Source organism: Setaria italica, chromosome V (genome assembly GCF_000263155.2).
Source record: "Setaria italica strain Yugu1 chromosome V, Setaria_italica_v2.0, whole genome shotgun sequence".
NCBI classification, from domain to species: domain Eukaryota; kingdom Viridiplantae; phylum Streptophyta; class Magnoliopsida; order Poales; family Poaceae; genus Setaria; species Setaria italica.
Window position 1 is genome coordinate 42,602,845 of NC_028454.1, and position 19,601 is coordinate 42,622,445.

The 19,601-nt window shown below is 45.7% G+C and overlaps 2 protein-coding genes and 1 long non-coding RNA gene across 3 annotated transcripts; 2 read left to right on the forward strand and 1 right to left on the reverse strand.

The window, feature by feature from the left end:
- The first annotated feature begins 3,251 nt into the window (after nt 1-3,251).
- Nucleotides 3,252-5,187, forward strand: LOC111257259. Its single transcript, XR_002677679.1, has 2 exons — nt 3,252-3,411; nt 4,825-5,187. It is a non-coding gene; the product is annotated as an uncharacterized LOC111257259 (long non-coding RNA).
- A 1,078-nt stretch (nt 5,188-6,265) lies between these two features.
- Nucleotides 6,266-9,216, forward strand: LOC101770568 (probable magnesium transporter NIPA7). The gene is made up of 9 exons (XM_004970679.4): nt 6,266-6,685; nt 6,917-6,973; nt 7,065-7,155; nt 7,236-7,396; nt 7,488-7,615; nt 7,729-7,866; nt 8,162-8,254; nt 8,348-8,465; nt 8,548-9,216. The coding sequence occupies exons 1-9, from the start codon at nt 6,529-6,531 to the stop codon at nt 8,676-8,678; spliced, it is 1,074 nt and encodes a 357-aa protein (XP_004970736.1). The 5' UTR covers nt 6,266-6,528; the 3' UTR covers nt 8,679-9,216.
- Nucleotides 9,217-11,773: 2,557 nt separating this feature from the next.
- Nucleotides 11,774-18,463, reverse strand: LOC101770980. The gene is made up of 9 exons (XM_004970680.4): nt 18,186-18,463; nt 17,077-17,189; nt 16,691-16,898; nt 16,064-16,619; nt 15,741-15,992; nt 15,405-15,596; nt 15,249-15,323; nt 12,786-15,155; nt 11,774-12,241 (listed from the first exon to the last, which is right to left on the reverse strand). Exons 1-9 carry the CDS (start codon nt 18,326-18,328, stop codon nt 11,966-11,968), a joined length of 4,185 nt encoding a protein of 1,394 aa, XP_004970737.1. The 5' UTR covers nt 18,329-18,463; the 3' UTR covers nt 11,774-11,965.
- Nucleotides 18,464-19,601: the final 1,138 nt, after the last annotated feature.

Here is a 19,601-nt window from a genome sequence, read left to right on the forward strand (position 1 = left end):
GCAGCTAATTACAATTTGTATGTCATTAAATTTTAGAAATTATTCCCTGCCTTTATCTCAATCATGGTTTATAAATTATAATTAAAGGATTTGCTTGAATGGATGGGAATACTATCTCAACTGTGCAGAACAAGGCATAGAGCCCGTTTTCTTCCACTTGCTAAACTTTAGCACCCGTCACATCGAATGTTTAGATACTAATTAGGAGTATTAAACGTAGACTATTTACAAAACCCATTACATAAGACGAATCTAAACGGCGAGACGAATCTATTAAGCCTAATTAGTCCATGATTTGACGATCTGTTGCAACGCAAATTCTGGCTAGGGATGATTGGATTAGGCTTAATAGATTCGTCTCGCCGTTTAAATTCCACTTATGTAATGGGTTTTGTAAATAGTCTACGTTTACTACTCCTAATTAGTATCTAAACATTCGATGTGACACGTGCTAAAAATAAGACACGGGAAGAAAACGCCCCCATAGACTCATGCATTGCAGGGACACGTATTAGGATTGCTTTGTATTATTTGCCTTTGAGCTAAGCTAGAACTGTTCATTTTGTGTACTTCAACGAGAACTATATCATAAAAAGGAATACATCACATCACCTAAATTCATCTATTTCACATCTATGCAATATAGCATTATGAAACAAACGCATGACATATCAGATCTCCACTCGCTGATACAAAAAGTTTAAGAGATTTGTTGCATACCTTCCTGTCTGAGCTTTTTTTAGAATAATCCACGCGTGGTGAGGTATAGCATCCAGGAATAATCCGGCGCATGGGCGCTGCGGCCGACGCAGGGGCGCCGCGGCCGGCCCAGGGGCTTCGGTGCCGGGGCGAGCCGGCCGGCGTCGGGCTTCGGCGGCGGGGTGAGACGGCCGGGCGAGACGGTCGGCTCGGGCTTCGGCGGCAGCGGCGATTCGGCGGCGTCGGGGCCTCGGCGGCGGGGAACTGCGGTCGGCGGCGCCCTTCGGCGGCGGGGCGCGACGCCCGGCGGCGGGGCGCATCCAGATGCGGCGGGAGGCGGAGGTAGGCGGCCGGGCGGGGCTAGGGCGGCTGGCGGCGGGGCTCGGCCGGCCTGCGGCGGGGGCGGACGGCGAGGCTCCGGCCGCCGGCATGGGCTACGGTGGTGGCGCAGGTCGGCGCAACCCTAGCGTGAAGAAGGCCGGCCGAGTACTCATGCGAGAGTGAAGAAGGAACAGAGGCGCGAGGCAAGAAAGAATAAAACGTTATCTTTGTGTAATCAGTGGCAGTGGTGGGAAATTACCCACCAACTCCACGAGGAGGTTCAAAAGAGGACGTTTTGGAGCAGCAAAAGGGGTGCTCCAAAACTCCAGCCCCAATTGCACTACAGCTCCATAGAGTTGGCAGCTCCATGGAGTTTTGGAGTTGACATGTTTGGCTGGTTTTTTTGCTGGAGTCGCTGGAGTTACGGAGTGGAGCCGTGCCAAACACCTCCTTAGTAGTTGGATCGATCCATGGCAAAATCATTTACCTTGGCCTACATTAAGGGTCCCTTTGGGAGGGCTCCCTGAGCGGTTTCAGTGAATCCCTTCCAAACGGTAACGTGTAAAAGAGGTTTACCCCCGGAGCCTCGAAAATTCCGTTGAGAGGAGCTAGGGATGCAACGTGAGTCGAAAAAACTAGCTTCCCGTGGCTCCTCATCCGCAGGTCCGGTTCCAAGGTTGCCCCTGAGAGGACGCGAGCGAGGAGGAAGTTGAGGTCGACGATGGCGGCGGTGAGGCACGGTGGTGGAGGGCGACGACGGTGGCTAGCCGGGGGCGAGGCGCGGGGTCGGAGGTCAGCGGTGCGGCAAGGGGGCCGTCTGGGGGTGAGGTGTGGGCGAGGCGCGGAGGTTTCCGACGCTGTGGGAGTCGGGGTCGCCGACGATGGAGGCGCGGGGAGGTGGGGGAGTCGGGAGCACCAGCGATGGAGGGGAGGTGTCCGGCGGGCAGAGGGTAGGTGGCCGACGGGCGGAGGAAGATGACGGCGTGAGCGGGGGCGAGGTGGGGGAAGGGGAATGGAGAAGAGAGGAGAGCTGGAGAGAATGGATAAGGGAAGAGGGAGAGTGAGAAATAAAAAGAGAGAAAAAATGGGAAGAAAAAAAAGAAAAGAAAAGGATAAGGGTATTATGGTCATTTCACGTTTTTAATCCATTTTAAACAATTAGAAGAAGTTGTTTTACCAAACGTTTTTTCAACTGGATCAGCCAGAGCAAAAAAATCGCTCCACTAAAGAAGCCACCACCGAAACAGTTTCAGCTACAACCATAGTCCTGAGAAACGAACCCTAACGTGCCTCTTGTGGTACGGGCAAGCACTCGACGGCTCGAGTAGCATACTACCATGTGCCATGCCAAGACGGCCGTCAAAAGCAATTGGCAATGGCCGGCGTCGCAAAACGAAAGCGCCGACGGGGGACACGGAGCTGCGCGCGCCTTCCCAGTTCAGTCCACTCCACGGCTCCACCGTCCCTTCCCGCAACCCCAACTGAAGTTGTCTCTGGCCGTCCGGACGGCCCCCATGTCTCGAGGCTGCGGGGCCCTCGATGCCCAGCACGAAGTGGCCAAATGCCGTGATGTGAGACGAGAGACCAACGACCACGGTGATGAGCGGAGCCAGCACAAGTGCTCGCCAAAGCCCAAACGCGCGCGTCCGCTCCCGCCCACCCGCTTGGCCGGCGGCAACAGCCCCCTGAGGTGAGGGGTTAACACGAACACGAGCGGCTCCCTGACTGACAACAACGACGCCGACGAGTATGCTGGCGCGGACGTGGGCCGGCGGCTCGGGGCTCTATTCGCTTCAGCTTATCAGCCGGCTTATCAGCCACCGAACAATGTTTTTCTCTCACAACAAATTAGCCGTTTCAGCTTTTCAACCAGCTTATAAGTCCAGTGAACAGACCATACTGATGGGTTTTACAGCCTAGTGGTCCACTGGTCCTAGTCATAAACTTGTTATCTTACCTGTCACGTGGTACCATCACTGCTCTGATCAACTTCGGTGCTGACCTTAAATTTGAAAATACTACTACATCCAGGGGTAAAAAACACAAGCAGAAGTTTAAATGCACAGGATGCTACTGTACGTAGCACTACAGTATAACAAGTAGTCTGTATGACACCTTAGGGCCCGTTCGGTTATCCCGGAATGAGGCCCGGAACGGCCCGTTCCACCTGTATTATTTCCAGCCAGATTGGAAACCAGCCCGCGATGAAAAGCCCGTTCGGTTTGGACTGGCCCGGGAACGAAACAGGCCAGGAACGGCCATTTCCTCGCCTCCATGGCCCGGAAGACATTCCGACCTCATCCTGGCGAGGCGACGACGCGGCGGCGCGGCACATCCTCGACGGCGACCGGCTCCCGTCCAGCCTCCACCCTCTCCGTCGCCTTCTCCCCAGTAAGTTCTCGTTCGGTTTCTCCCGCCGCCCGCCGTCCCTTCTTGCTCTTCTTGTTCAATACGAACTGGTTCTCCGTCCGGAAGAAGAGCCTCCGGTTCTCTTGTTCTTGAGGTTGCATAGCCTAGGGTGTAGTGGATTCGATTGTTCTTGGGGTGTATTGGATCTCCATTCCCCATCGCCTAGGGTTCTTGAGTTTCTTGGATCTGCGTTGATTGGCTCAGCTACAGATGTATGCGCGTGTGTAACCATGCATGCTGTCCTGAAGTACTGATGCATGTTTTAGAACTGTTACATCTTATGTGTGCCTTCCTGGTAATCAATTATTTGCATTAATTAGGCTGCAGTGCAGTGATTCGCCCGGTTCCAACACTTGCCGGATCAAGAAATGCAGAGACTGATTGATTGGCTCATTCAGCTTGCTTGTGTTTTTTTGTTCAGACCAATATAGTATATGGATAGAGACCATGCATAAAGTAGTTCTGTAGTTCTAAATTTGATGTGCAAATAGATCAGTAAAGTTGCCCTTGATCTATAGTATGTGGATGGGAATAAAAGGCATTGTTGTTGTTGTATAAGAGTTTTATTTCTCAGGTTTGGTTGGTGGCATCTGCTTAAGATTTTCCTGGGACAATCAAAGTATTATACACTATACAGGCATACAGCACACATTGCCTGGGGCTGATGCTCTGGCTTTGCTTCTGCAGCTGTTTCCTTCAGAAATCAGAGCAGCTTTCTGAAGGAGGCATCCGAAGGAGCAAAAAAAACTGCTGCCCTTGATCTAGTTGTAAACTGCATTTGTTACTGCAAGTCATCCGAGAAGTGCTTATATATCATTCATCTATTATGAGTGCACTCCAGAATCATGAGGTTCATTTCATATGCACCACCGTTTTGTTTGCCTATGCACTGGTAGCATTATGAGTAACAACCATGAGTAAAAACCTTGAAACCTTGAGAGGTAAGAGATAATTTTAATCTGAGTGACTGAGAAAGAGCAGTTTTGACCAAATGAAACGCCACTAGTTAGGAAAACGACGTTCAAAATCTGTCTATAGAAAGCAGCAATAAACAATTGTTTTAAGGAATGTCTAATGTTCAAAAGTTTCATGACCACGCCGACTTCCTCAAGGAACTCCAGTGAAGACTGGACGCCCAGGTGCCATGCTGGATGTATTAGTGCTTGTCCATGATGTAATAAACGGCTGTTGGTGGTTCAGTTTGTTCTTGCCCGGATGAACCGAAAATAAAATTGCTGCAGAGCTGTGCTTTTGCTAGTGATCTTTGGGATTGGCTGTGTGGTTATGCTTGTTAGTAGTGTGCAATTGCTACCTGTAGCAATCTGTGCTTTTGATTGTCAATTACTAGACATGTATGAAGGATGCTGATCCATCTTGTTTTGTTCTGATGTGCAGTCGAAGAAGACTTGTCTGCTGCATTGCGGCGTAGGCTTCTCAGGATGATCACCCTGATGTGCTTCAATGTAGATGCAGGAGATGTTTACCTTCTTAGGTTCTAATTTAATTTTTAGCTCATCAAGACTCTGGTCATGTTCTAAGGCAGGGTTTTATGTAATGTGAGGATAATCATATGTTGCTTTGTGACTGAGGTTTATGCAGTCAATGAGATTTCTGGCACTAAAGATATCCATGCTGCCTATACGACTGTGTGTAGTGGCTGCCGCGTGCTGTGATTCTCTGAACCTGTAAAGCACAGGCCCTGGCCTTCCTGCAGGGACACTTCGAAAATCAGAAATCTAATCCCTTGGTTACCCTGAAGTTTTGAACTGAAGTGACAGGATCCAATTCTTTACTGCCTTCGCTGCCGAACGAGGTCTTAGGGGTGTTTGAATTTTAGTCAAATTCATGTCACATCGAATATTCGGAGGCTAATTAGGAGAACTAAACATGAGCTAATTGTAAAACTAATTACATAGATGGAGGCTAATTCACAAGACGAATCTATTAAGCCTAATTAATCCATCATTAGCACAGGTTTACTGTTGCATCACATTGTCAAATCATATACTAATTATGTTTAATAGATTCGTCTCGTAAATTAGTCTCCATCTATGCAATTAGTTTTGTAATTAATCTATATTTAATACTCCTAATTAGTATCTAAATATTAATTTTAGGAGATACTAAAGAAACAAACACCCCTTATTCATTTACGAACGTAAAGAAACAAACACCCCCTTATTCATTTTCGCAATGACACCGAGGCCTTGTTTACTTCCCAAGTTGGGAGTTGCAAAATTGGCATTTTGCCATAAATGCGATACTGTAGCGTTTCGTTTGTATTTGTGAATTATTGTCCAAATATTGACTAATTAGGCTCAAAAGATTCGTCTCGCAAAGTACAACAAAACTGTGCAATTAGTTTTTGATTTCGTCTACATTTAGTACTTCATGCATGTACCGCAAGTTTGATGTGATGGGGAATCTTCTTTTTGCATAGTGTCAAAATTGGGAGTTTGGAGGGAAGTAAGGCCTTGTTTAGTTGGGGAATTTGGGAGGTGCCAAATTACTGTTACAGCACTGTAGCACACTGTAGCGTTTCGTTTGTATTTGTGAATTATTGTCCAAATATTGACTAATTAGGCTCAAAAGATTCGTCTCGCAAAATACAACAAAACTGTGCAATTAGTTTTTAATTTCATCTACATTTAGTACTCCATGCATGTACCGCAAGTTTGATGTGATGGGGAATCTTCTTTTTGCATAGTGTCAAAGTTGGGAGTTGGGAGTAACTAAACATGGCCTAAACCAGGGCCGAAGTCCCAAACTTCAAGCCGAACACGGCACTTGGTGGCAGAGACTGGCAGTGCACAACATCCATCTATTCCAAGCAACGCAAGGGCAAGGCAAACTCCCAAACAAAAGAAAACGAAAGGAAGTGGGAATTTAACCCCATCTCGATCGTTCAATTCAACCCATCATCATCATCCTCTGTCCAGTAAATTCCACCATCTCGGGCCACACTTGTCCCGTCCCCTCTTTCCTCCGTTCAATTCGACCCCATCTCGCGCATCGCCGGTCAAAAACCCCCCAAAATTCCGAACCTGAGCCCGGGGGCTCGCTTCAAATGCGCCGGCAGCGCGCCGCCGCACGCCACCGATGAGCCCCATCGCGTCCGGCGCCGCGGGCGGTGACCTCTTCGCCGCCAACCTCACGGGCTCGCTCCTCGCCGTCGCCTCCTCGGCGTTCATCGGCGTCAGCTTCATCGTCAAGAAGAAGGGCCTCCGACGCGCCGGCGCCGCCGGCATCCGAGCAGGTACCTGCCCCTCCCCCGTCCTCACTCCCCGAAGACGCTGTCTTGCTCTGCTCGCAGTTTTTCTTTCTCTCGAATACTCCGCTCGTCGTGCTCTAGGTCGTTCTCGTTCCTGGATGCTAATTCAAACCCTATATGCCGAGAAATGTGACAAAGGCCGCTCCTTTGTGCCCGATAGAGGTCGATTTCATATAACAGACGACGTGACCTTCCTTGAATTATCCAAAATTTCAGGTGTCGGAGGGTATGGCTACCTCTTGGAGCCACTCTGGTGGGTCGGGATGGTAACCAGTAAGCATCACAAACGGTTCCCTTGGCCTCATTTGTTCTTAATCATGACAAACTTGTGTTCAAGTGTTTCATCAAAACTGGAAATTTGCAGTGCTTGTTGGGGAGATCGCCAATTTCATCGCTTACATGTTTGCACCTGCAGTCCTCGTCACGCCATTGGGCGCACTCAGTATTATTGTCAGGTATAGTGGTGAATGCTTCAGCTGGTTTGTTCTGAGTGTGTCTCTGTATGTTTCTGATGACTTTTCTTTGTTGTGTGCAGTGCTGTTCTAGCCCATTTCACACTGAATGAGAAGTTGCATCGGGTGGGTGTGCTGGGCTGTGGTCTCTGCATTGTTGGGTCGACTATGATCATCCTACATGCTCCCCAGGAGAGGACCCCTAGTTCCGTGGAGCAGATTTGGCACCTGGCCACACAGCCTTGTAAGTTTCCATGCCTTTTTGCCATAGCTTAGCTAGTTGCCACCGCACTGGACTTATATTTTGATACTGTCCTGTGATTTTGTTATTGCAGCCTTCCTTTGCTATGCTGCCATAGCAGTGGGAGTTTCTCTGTTCCTCATGCTGTACTGTGCTCCGCGGTATGGACAAACAAACATAATTGTTTATGTTGGAATTTGCTCGGTGATTGGATCCTTGACGGTAAGTGCTGTACATGATTCTTTTTTCTTGTGGTATCTGTGTTGTTTTGTTTGTAATGTGAAATTTGGTTGTGTTTATAATATGAACTTTGTTTGCTGTTGTGGTATTATTAGGTAATGAGCATAAAGGCTGTGGGCATTGCCATTAAGCTTACAATTGAAGGCATAAACCAGGCTGGCTATTTTCAGACATGGGTGTTTGCAGTGGTTTCAGCAACATGTATAGTTATTCAATTAGTTTATCTGAATAAGGTATGCCGTTGCCTGATCAGTTACATCAAAAGTGAGCTTGTTACTCTTCAATTTTTCACAAAATGGTGCACCCATAACATATCTAAACTGTTGTCATAAATTTCCTAAAAAAAGTTGTCTAAGAGGTCCCAAATTCACATCCACATTGACCAATTTATTGCAGTGTCACTTGGGTGTTTGAAGTACCTAATATCAGTTCGTGCATTGCAGTATTTAATTGCAATGTTACTTCTTAATTGTAATTAATATACTTACCGTGTGTTACGCTGCTACTGCCTGTTGTGTTAAATTTCAGGCACTGGATACTTTCAATACAGCAGTTGTCTCTCCCATCTACTATGCCATGTTCACAACCCTCACCATTTTAGCAAGTGCTATAATGTTCAAGGTGGGGCATTTTTGGGTGACTTCAGTAAACACATAACATTGGTGGTGCTATGCTATTTTGTTAGTAAACCTTTTTTTTTTGGTGACTACACAGGATTGGTCTGGGCAGAGAGCAAGCAACATAGCCTCAGAGATTTGTGGATTTCTTACAGTTCTTGCTGGGACTGTTGTGCTTCATTCGACTAGAGAACCTGATCAAACTTCATCAGCAGGTAGATCTTTGTTCAGTTTAGTAGAACTGATATTGATTTCTTTCTCCAAATTATTCTCAGCTTTTCTGTTTATCTACTGCAGACCTGTATGCACCACTCCCGCCAAAAATATATTGGCACATCCAAGGGAATGGCGATATTGGGAAACAAAGAGAGGATGACTCCCTTACATGTGAATTCATCACTGTTGTGCGGCAAGACTACTTTGTGTAGGGATCATCCAGTATGCCTGCCTGGTTTTTCATATGTTTTTTTTTCCTGAGTCCCTCCACTGTAGTATGTAGACAGAATCCGTTACAAGACCCATTCTAGTCAAAACACCAGCTTGGAGCAATTGTGAAATTTTGTAGAAATTGTGTTGGATTGCATCCAGCGCATTGCGTCCAAGCTAGTGGCCAAAACATTTGCTTTCTAAACAACCTAGCCTTAGTTTGAAGATATGTAGCAAGTGTTTTACTGCCCCCATCTGAGTGTAAATTATGTAAGGTGTTGGCTTCCTTTTGCTATCCTCGTTCTTTTAAAGTAGAATCCTTTTCGGCTCCTGAATGTAAGTTGATGTATTTGAGGTTTGTATTTGTGCAGTGCTTTGTGATTGTAAACCCCCCAGCTCAGTGAGGTTTTGAAACCAAGCAGAGCTGCTTGCTTTGATTTTGTGTATGTTTGTATAAAGTCTATAACGTATGCTTGAGTGCTTTGAGCCCTTGACCATAGGTCCAGCACAATCCTGAATATTCAAGAGGTTTCGAGTGCACGCTCATCTGTGATTCTGTGTTCGATGTATCATGCATGTTCCTCTTATGCACGTCATTGCTGTCAAACTTTTTGGTCTTGTCGGCCTCTACTGATTTGTGCCTGTACACTACCTTCCGGGTAAAGAACATCTCACCGCTATACGCAAGTGTATAACACAACTACAATCTACATGCTATGCTGTCTGTCAAGACAAATTCCTAGACCGACTGACAGCCGCAGCAGCTCAATGCCAGCAGGATCTGATTTCCCAAGTTCCTGGTCGTTCTTGGCGAAGTAGGGGACAAATTCTGGCATTGGCACTTTAACTTTATAATACAAAAATATATGATGCACTGGCACTTCACAAAATATGTCCTTATTTTGTGTTTTAAAGTTCGGAACACAATTACAGAAACGTTAACTGCTGTTAGATATTTAGCTTTACAACAAGAGTGCAGTGAACACCTAATAAAATCGAGAAAATTTCCTATGTAACACTCGAAGATAGACCAATTACCAATTTGACATTCGAAATTTTAATCTTCCGAGACTCGCTTCAAATTTCAGGTCTTTTATGACACTACCGTGAGATTCGCCAACTGACACAGTTACGTTTGATAGGAAAAGACCAAAATACCCCTACGTGCATTACCACACGGCAGCCATCAGCGGCGCGGGTGCCCGGTTGGAGCTCAACGGCTGCCCGCTCTCGCCGGCCGCGCCCGCAGATGGGACGCTTCAACTCGTACGCGAGCGCCGGCCGGTCGCCGCTGCTGATGATGCGTACGCAGGTGGCTTTCGGCTTCTTTTGCGCCGGGAGCCATGCGCACAAAGCCGTATCCTTCTCCCTGAAGACCTGAAGTATTTCCCCTCTCCGCCTCTCACTAGCGAACAAGCAACTGAGCTGCACCTGCTTCCTGTCCTCTCCACCGAACAACATCCAGCAACCAGCTCCAAACCACAGCACCACCTGCATATCTCTCTCGATCTCCTTCATGCGGACCAGCTAGCTCCACCAATACAGCGCCTCCTGCAATTCCTTCTCTGTTCTTTTCTCTACCGCAAAAGGAAGCAAGCAGCAACATCGGCACCACCTCCCAGCTCCCAGTCTCCGCGATTCATGCAATCATGCCACACACAAATCTCCAAGGCTGTGCTTGGCATTGAATTGGTTTCAATACCAAATCAGTCATGGTATTGCATTGGTTCACAATTCGAATTGTATTGTTGGATGACTATGCATTACCTTTTGGAATCCTTGGAAGCATTTCAATTCGATTCCTGTTTGGATGTGCAAAAGCGTGAAATCGAAATTTATCGGTGAGTCAAGGAGCTCCTGCCGCCGCCCAAATCTCCTGCCCAACCAAGCTAGCCGCGCCGCCTGTCCTTTGCCGGTGAGTCAAGGAGCTCCTGCCACCGCCCATGGGGAGGACGAGAGGTGGGAGACGGAGGGGCCCAGGCGGCGCGACTCCCCAGGGAGGGAGGCAGGGGAGGGCAGCGCGGGAGGCCAGCGGAGGCAGGCAGGGAGGGGCGGCGCGGCTCCCCCGGCGGAGGAAGGCAGGGCGGGGCGGCGTGGGAGGCGAGCGGAGGTAGGCAGGGAGGGGCGCGTGCGTCTCACCGGTGGAGGGAGGCAAGGGAGGGGCGGCGTGGGAGTCCAGCGGAGGGAGGCAGGGGAGGGTGGCGTGGCTCGCCGCCGGAGGGAGGCAGGGGACGGCGGCGTGGCTCGCCGGCGGAGGAAGCCCGGGAGGCGGCGGGGCTCGCCGGCGGAGGGAGGCAGGGCGCGGCTCGCCGAAGTGGAAGGGGCTGCGAGGGAGGGAGAGAGAGACGCGACGTGGGGACCGGGGGAGATTCCAGCCAATACAGAGGGTGCTATCCTCGGTATCGAGGATGAGGGGGTGGCAGTGGAAGGAATGCCTGGTACTGAGGTTCAACTCCAATTCCGAATTCCATATCACCCAAACAGTCGGAGATATCAATATCAATTTCGAATTCCAAATCTATTGAGGTTCAACTCCAATTCCGAATTCCATATCACCCAATCAGTCGGAGATATCAATATCAATTTCAAATTCCAAATCTCAATATCTACATTCAAACGCAGCGCAAGAGATAGCGGCATATGCTCTCATCCCTCCCCAATCCAAGCAGCCCCGGGTCCAATTTCCCCTTGCGCCGATTCCCAATCCAAGCAGACAGGAAGCTGCAGGCAGGCGGAGCCGGCTCATGGTGACCGTGACATGACATCCTAGCTTGATTTGGTGGGGATCTCGACGAGCCGGGGACGGGATTGACGGCGGTCGGCGGTGGCGGGTGTCACTAACTCATCCAGGGGAAATAAGATGTGCTTTGGAGCCGGAAGCAGGCCCGACTGCCCGTGCCCATGTCCGACCGTGGATGTTGAGGTGCAGGTCGAGTGGGAAAGAGGAGGGTCGGGAGAAAGAGAGAAAATGCCGAGGGGATTGATCAGCGGATGGATAAGGTCCAAGGGTGCTTTGATCTTTTCTTGTCAAATTTAACGGTGTCACTTCACAGCAGTATCATAAAAGACACGGAACTTGGAACCGGTGTCAAATAAGGAAGATTAAAAATTTCGGAATTGATCTATTTCCTATTTCCCAGCGTCACACAGGGAATTTTCTCAATAAAAACAGCGTGATCACGATTCACAGCTATACAATAAGATTGATGCCGACTCACAAGTCACAACTACAAAATAAGATAGATGACGACGAGAAAACATAGGCAGCAACTATTTGTGAAGTAAGTCTTTAAGAGACCCAAAGCTTGTGCAACGCATGCAGTTGGCCCAGAGAGGAAGATTTGAGCGACAGACGGTACATCTCTTTCAGCTTAGCAGCTTCTCTGTTGCTAGTGCTGGACTGGGCAACACAAGGCAGCGATGCCGCCAGCATCCTCTTCAGCAGGCTCTGCAGCTGGCTCCAGAACTTCGGCTTTATGTCCAGATCCACATCGTTGGAGTAGTCTTCATTTGCTTCGACCACGTGCCGGCCTTCCAACAAGTGACCCAGCGCGGTTTCAAGCATCTGTAAGGAAGAGGCCCAAATTATGGGGAAAAACTCAAAACGAGCATTTGCTTCTGGGTTACACTATAAGATGTACAGAACAAAGGTGCAAATAAAACGTGAACTCATTGCAAGAGACCTCAGCTGATTTCTACCTAGTACCTACAGGTAATTACAATGAACTGTGATGAACCTGTGTAATAGATTCTAGCCAGATTTGTATGCCGTAAAAAAGGGCTTTTTCAGAGTTTGCCCTCCATGAAATGGTTACTCCTTGGAAGAAATAAAATGTTGTTACTAACAAAATTTCCTACCACACAACCATAATGGCATCATATCAAACATAAAGCATAACAGGTATAATCCTTCTATGCATACAGCACTGCTCTGCACAATAAACATACCATGAACTAGCACACTGAACAAGGCCTTTGAATAGGTAAAGCCCTTTTCAAAATGCCACAGAACAGTGACTGAAATTAATTCTAGAACGCTACCAAACCTAATTCTAGCACACTGAAAAGCTGGAGATGGAACTGGTAGCAAGACCTGGTGGAAAACATACCGAAGTTGAGTGGAAAGAATTTGATATGTTAATAGTAAGAGCAGACTGCGCCATAAGGATGTTAAGAAACATAGTAGGATGTGTCTTCGGACCATAAAATTCTAAAGCCTTCAGCCAGTTCTTCTCCGCTCGGGAACCATACCACTTACTTTTCTGACGATATTTATCCTCATTTTTTTGTTTAACCTCCTTGTCAACTAAATCCAGAGATCTTAAGCACAGATCCCTCTGATAACAAGCGAGCTGAAAATGACCAAAAGCAGCTTCCTGTTTGCGATGTTCACCAAGGGATTCATAAGTAGACAAAGCCTCCCGAAAAGCATCACCCGCTGAAATCTCTAGAACTGCTATGTTAGATGAGTCATCAATGAGTCCACCTTCATAACTGTCGGTTAAGAAGCTCTCCCTTGCCAAAAGCATTCCAAGTCTCAGGTAGGTATGTGCATACTGTGTATAAACCTCATGGAACAGCACTTTATCGACTTCAGTATTGACATACTTCAGTTGCCTCTTAGCTGCTGAATAGTAGTTTATTGCTTGAAAATATTCTGACTTGGCTGACTTAAAGGATTGCATATATGTGCCTTCAGGAAGATCATACTTCTGAAATTCATCAATCCTGGACACACATTCCTCTGCTAAAGCTCTCCTACCATGACCTAAGTTACAGTTGATCAATATAACATTTGTGTGATCATGGACATCTTGAAATGCTGTAATAGCATCTGCAAAAGCAATCTCAGCACTACCCAGATTTCTACTTTCAAGTCTACAACGGCCCAGTTCATTAAATGCCCAGCCTCTTTTCTTAAGAACAATGGAAGTTTCTGCTGAATGCACAGGATATGCGAACAATGCTCCCTTGGCTGCACCATAACAGTGAATAGCAGAAGACAAGTTGTACTCAATATCTCCTGGTTTGGGACCACCTAGGAACTTGAAGATACCACCATCCCTCACAGTGGGAACACTTGTGTGAGATTTTTCAGGAACACCATCAACATTTCCAGACTGATTTTCCCTGGCATGATTGTAACGATCCACATCATCATTTGATACTGAGTTGTTTTCAATACAAGTATCTTTCACACAATGCTGCTTCTTTTCAGAACCTTGCATTGCTTCCTGTGTAGTGGGTTTCTCCCCGTTTTCTTTATATTGTGATTGGTGGTTCCTACCAAGTGTTTTTTTATTTTTCTTTCGACCATAGATGGTGGAGGCTTCAGGACTACTGCTGCTTGCACTGCTGCCACTACTTGCCCTGTCACTTTGGCAGCTACAGTTTATCAAAGAGCATGTGCCACAATTCTGCTTATCCTTTCCTAGTTTTCTCTTAAGACGTTTGACCTCCAATGCTACTTCATTCGACATTCTAACTTCATCATGAGACTTTTGCTTGTGTACCACCTTTGCTTGATGACCATTCAATCTGTGATATTCTGCATAGACATCACCAACAAGCATCCATGCCTTTGCCCAAAATAAATAATTTGGTGGCAACCGTTGGGAAGAAACTTCATAGCTGAAGCATTTGGTGCTTTTGCAATAGCCTGCCTCATCCAGTACAAGTTTGGTTTTTAGACAAGCATCTTCCCGACCCAATGAACTGTTGGACATGGATGAGATGAACTCATCACCATCAAGATGTCCAGGCATAGACCCATAAACCAAACAAGCTAATTCAACAACTTTAAGGGTGCGCTGAAGCTGACCATCATTCTTGTATGCCTCTCCAAGTGCCAAATAAGATTCCCCAAGCAAGAGGACAAGTTTCCACAACTTATGATCCATTTTCGATTTTGGCAGCCACTCCCTGATGTCACAGACTTCAATACAATCAACATCACCGCATCGGCAAGAAGAGAAGTCAACTGGCCTCTCCCAAATGGTATCTGCGCTGTCGTTGCAACCATCCTGAGTGTTCTGCAGTTGTCGATTCCATCTAAGGGATTTGATAGCTTGAGATATATGGTGTATGGCAGCGAACTTAGAGGAGATTGCATCAGCAATTGTATTTGATATACCGGTCTGACACATTACCAAGCTATCCACAGAAAGATCTTTTGTAACTGAAGATGAAGAACCATCATCAACATGGCTTGGTTCCACTGAACTATCTGTTGTACCAGAAGACGCCAACGGTGAGCATCCCAACATATTGTCTAACGCTGCTGGCTCATTCTTGCCATTCTCTGGCAGAACATTTTGTTTTGATGGTAAATTCTCGAGTCTCAACTCTGGAGAATCATCATCCAGATCAGTAAGGGTAACTTCAGATTCAATCATAAATGATTCAGATGTCAATTCCAACTCCTCATAGCATTTCAGGATGAGCCTTGCAAATTGTTCATGAGCACATGCCCGGACAACCTAGAAGATAAAAATTTAAAACAAATATTGGCATAAATCTACTATTACACTAATACAGTAAAAAGTTACAGAATGTCATAAAGAATAGAATACCAGGTGATCCTGCTCAGTGAGAAAATCCAAACATTTTCTGAAGAATTGTGCACATTTTGCTTTGTTACTAGGCACCTGAAAAGCATATATAAAGAATCGTCCAAACATTTTGCTTTATTAATAGCCAACAACAAGTAAGCAAGCAAAGTACAGTACCTTTGACAAGGACATCCTGTGAGCAACACGGTAAAGGAGTTTACCCAGAGAGAACAATGAATCCTTTCTCCCCTTTTTTATAAAGGATGACATAGGACCGCATGGAGATCTATGATCACCAGCTGTATGTTTTTCAGGTAAGATAGACAGATCATATAACTGTATGACATCTTCTTCAGCACCTTTGTACAGCTGAAAAACCAAAGGTTCAGTATAATGAATGACAACAGGCAAGAACACCATTGCTAAAAGATGAGATATTCAGGCAATACAATCAAGGGACTTCAATATAACATTTTCACAGAGCTAGGAATAATGGGGGAAAAAATGACATACCCAATATGCACCAGGGTCTTGCTTACAGTTATCCCGAAGGAACCTCAGGACAGCGAGGCCATTTTGCTGGACAACCTGTGGATGAAATGCAGGCGTGCCATCATCTGAGACACCCTTCAGTAGAAATATATCATCATTCTTTAAAAGCTCATAACCTTGAACAACACCATTCTCATGATAACATATGGCCAATTCTGGAACACTTGCCATTACATTGTCAAGCCAAGCTTCAAGCCAGTTCAGTGGAGTAACCTATAAAAAAATTGTCAATAGGGGTAAAAAGGTAAAGTGTGTAGCCATATTCAACAGTAATGAAAACATACCTGTCTAGAAACATCCCATAGGTGCAAGCTGACTGCAACATATTTCTCATTGCTAAATATAAGCAAGTCACTACCCAAAAGCATATGGAAATTGTCGAATTCCCAAAAGCAAACCTTCCGAAATCCATTGTTTCCCACTTTCTTGCTCTTCTCAGACTCTTGCACCTCACAGCTGTTTTTTTCACCAACACGAGTGGTTTTTTTGATAGGATCAGATCCTTTGGCTTTTTGCTTATTTTTCCTTGCTCCTAAGTACAGACTTTCATGCGTACATTGCTGAGCTTTTCTACTTTTACTATTATTCTGATCCAGATACGGTGATGTGCTAAAACTAGATGATGGTGGAGAATCAAAAGAACCCTCCCTGCAGTCAAAGGGTCCACGTAAGACTGCGGATGCAGTTTGCTTCTCCTGTGAAGGCTGATGACTTGGAGGGCAGTCACAAGCTTCTGCTCGCACAGAGTGCATCGCGAAATTCAGAAAAATTGATGGATCAGATCCTTTAGGCTGGTTATTTTGTCTTCTGAATATCTTTTCACCTTCATCAACATCAGGCCTACAACACGATTAAGCATTGCATTTGTATTAACTATATTTAGCATGATTCTAGTGCAACCAACTACTTACCCTGTGTTCAGGATTAGTGTTTTTCCTATACGGTTCACAGCAATGGATACTTGTGCCTTGGAGTATGGTATTTTGAAAATCTGCTTCAGAATATCAGCTGGGGCAATCACATCTATTTGACCATCATATTCTGCTAAACCTGACACAGCTAGTGCTTCGCACTTCCTCGATAAGTTCTGGTTGACAAGTCCACCGTCATACCGTAATCCTGAAGAGTATTGACGGGGTTATAAAGGTTGTTATAAGAAATGAACTGTTACACACAAATCTATATAATGTATCAGTACTGGACAGCTCGAATATGATGTTGACCACAGGCCAGTATTTGGGGTTTTTTCTCCCTTTTGTTGATCAGACTATAATTATTAAGGGTCAAGAGTGATCACCTTCAGTATTCTTTGCGTCATTGGGAAAAACCTTCTCTGGGATGTTTGGAATCATAGGGAGAGTATTGAGATCAGTCTCCAGTGGCAGCATTTGATACCTTGGAGCTCCAGTCCTGCATGTTTTGTTACAACCAGAATTAAATAGTAATTCTCTGAATGAGAGGCATTTGAAGGCATCATGAAGTTCCATTGGACACGAACAGAATCATAAGAACTAGGTGCTATGTTATGTATTTGCATGGTGCTGTTGATCAAACCCAAACAGACACACATGAGTCGTGTCAGTGAGGTCCAATTGGCTGGTGAAGTACAAGTGCATGCAGATGTCAGGCCTTGTATTTTCTTTTCAATAACCACCAAAGTAAATCAACAAGATTAATTAATTGATTAATTCAGTCTATAGCCAAACATAAAATTAAAGTGTTCACTTCTTGACCGAACATCATGGTAATCTCTCAAAAAAAAACTTCTATTACTTATATATGGCAACATTACCAAGCACAGCTGTATCTGTTGTTACCACATTCTATAACTTGGCTACCTTGTATATTCTGCTGCAAGAACAGTCAAATTAACTAATCACCCAATCAGCCTAACTAAGCTAGTCATCTACTCGACTTTTGCATTGCTCAAACCGGCAATTGTGTCTAGGCTATAAAATGCCAATTTTTTTTAACTAGCAAAGTAGGTTGCATCCATCCATCAGACCAATCGTGGCTAAACAGGTGATGGCTATTCATTTCACCATAAGCATTCAATCACCATTTCCTATCATAACAACTTACGAACATAATATGCAATTGGCAACTTATCCTCAGCAGTCAATGGAAGCCTATCTCAAGGGTTCTCTCTACCAAAATCAGAAACACAAATATTTCTAATTGCACAGAATAGAGCGCGCTCAATCCCACGCGTCCTATCTCAAATTCCCAGCCTCAACCCTAAACAAAAACCCTAAAATTACATCGAGACGCTTTAAACCCTAAGCATCAGCCGCTCGTCATTCAAAACAGGCCACTGGAGTCGATCGGGACCACATCTAAATGCCTTAACCGCGCGCATGCTATAAGCATGCGCGCGGAGGCGAGAGTGGGGAGAGAGGGGCTTACGGGGACGGGGACGGCAGGAGGGCTGGGAGGGAGGCGGAGGAGTCGGTAGGCACGGGAAGGGAGCCCACGCGGAGGTAGCGCGCCGGCGGCGGCGCGGCGACCTCGAGCCGGCCCACGCACTGCAGTTCTCCCGGCGCGTCCATCCCTGACCGCCGTCTTCCGCGTCGCCCCCGGCGGTTTATGGGCGCTCTAGCACTTCGATCGCCGCAGCTCTCGAGCTGTTTGCTCAGGGTGGTTTGCTTGGCGGTTTGATGGGTTCGAGAACGCTCTCAGAGGGGTCTCAGAGGCACTGGTACTCCACCAGTAGGATTAGGCCGTGTATAATAAATGTTCCTTATTTTCTGAAAAAATATTTATATGTTTGCAAGTCCTTCCAAAGATATTCCTCACACCAAACTTAAACATTTTTCTGAGAAATATAAAATGTCCGCCCAAAGATATGTTTGGAAAACTGATTATGTGGAAAAATATTTTTTTTTCTTATGGCCAATATAAAATATAGCGAAATCACCTTGTTAACCTATTTAGACGATTCAAAGCTAAGGATGTCCCTGCCAAAAAAAAAAGAGGCTAAGGATGCCATCCAGGAAATATATGATTTCTTAACAATTAAATTTAAAAATCACTAAAATGTTGCTACCAAGCAAATAAACACTCAATCAAACAAAGTTTAGCAGGAAACACATTTGATCGTTCTCAATTGGATGAGTTATAACGATCAAACTGATAACTCATAAAAGTGTTGCAATGTAAGGAGATTGGATGTTCTAATATAAGGTTTGATTTGGATCCATTATCGTCAATAGTTAGCTACTCCTACCATCTCAAATTATAGGTTATTTTAGTTTTATTAGATCATAGACTTTGTTATGCACTTAGATATACCCTATATCTAGATGCATGATAATATCTATGCATCTAGAAAAATTAAAACGACCTATAATTTGGGACGGAGGAAGTAGCTAATAGATGTGACTAAATATTAGGTAACTATTAGCTGAATATGTTTATAACTAGAGGCGAATCTAGCTGTGGGTCCAAGGGGCTCAAGACCCCTACCACCCCACAAATAAATGGAGCTCCCCTTCCATTTTCTAGGAGAAACATAAGAAGAAGTGGGGAAGAAGGGTAGAGAGAGGAAGAACGGAAATGAGTTCCACTAGGGTCCATAATCGCCACTCTATAACGTTCTATCTTTCTTTCACTATTTAGGAGGGTATGGTTAAGTGAGAGGACAACTAATGGGATAAAAATTAGCTACTCCCTCCGTTTTAAATTGTAGTTCGTTTTGATTCTGCAATTTAGAACGGAGGGAGTAGCTGATATATTAGCTGGATTCGTTTGAATTTATACGAGCTAACTATCAGTTATATGGATCCAAATAGGCCCAACCTCGTTTGAATTTATACGGGATGA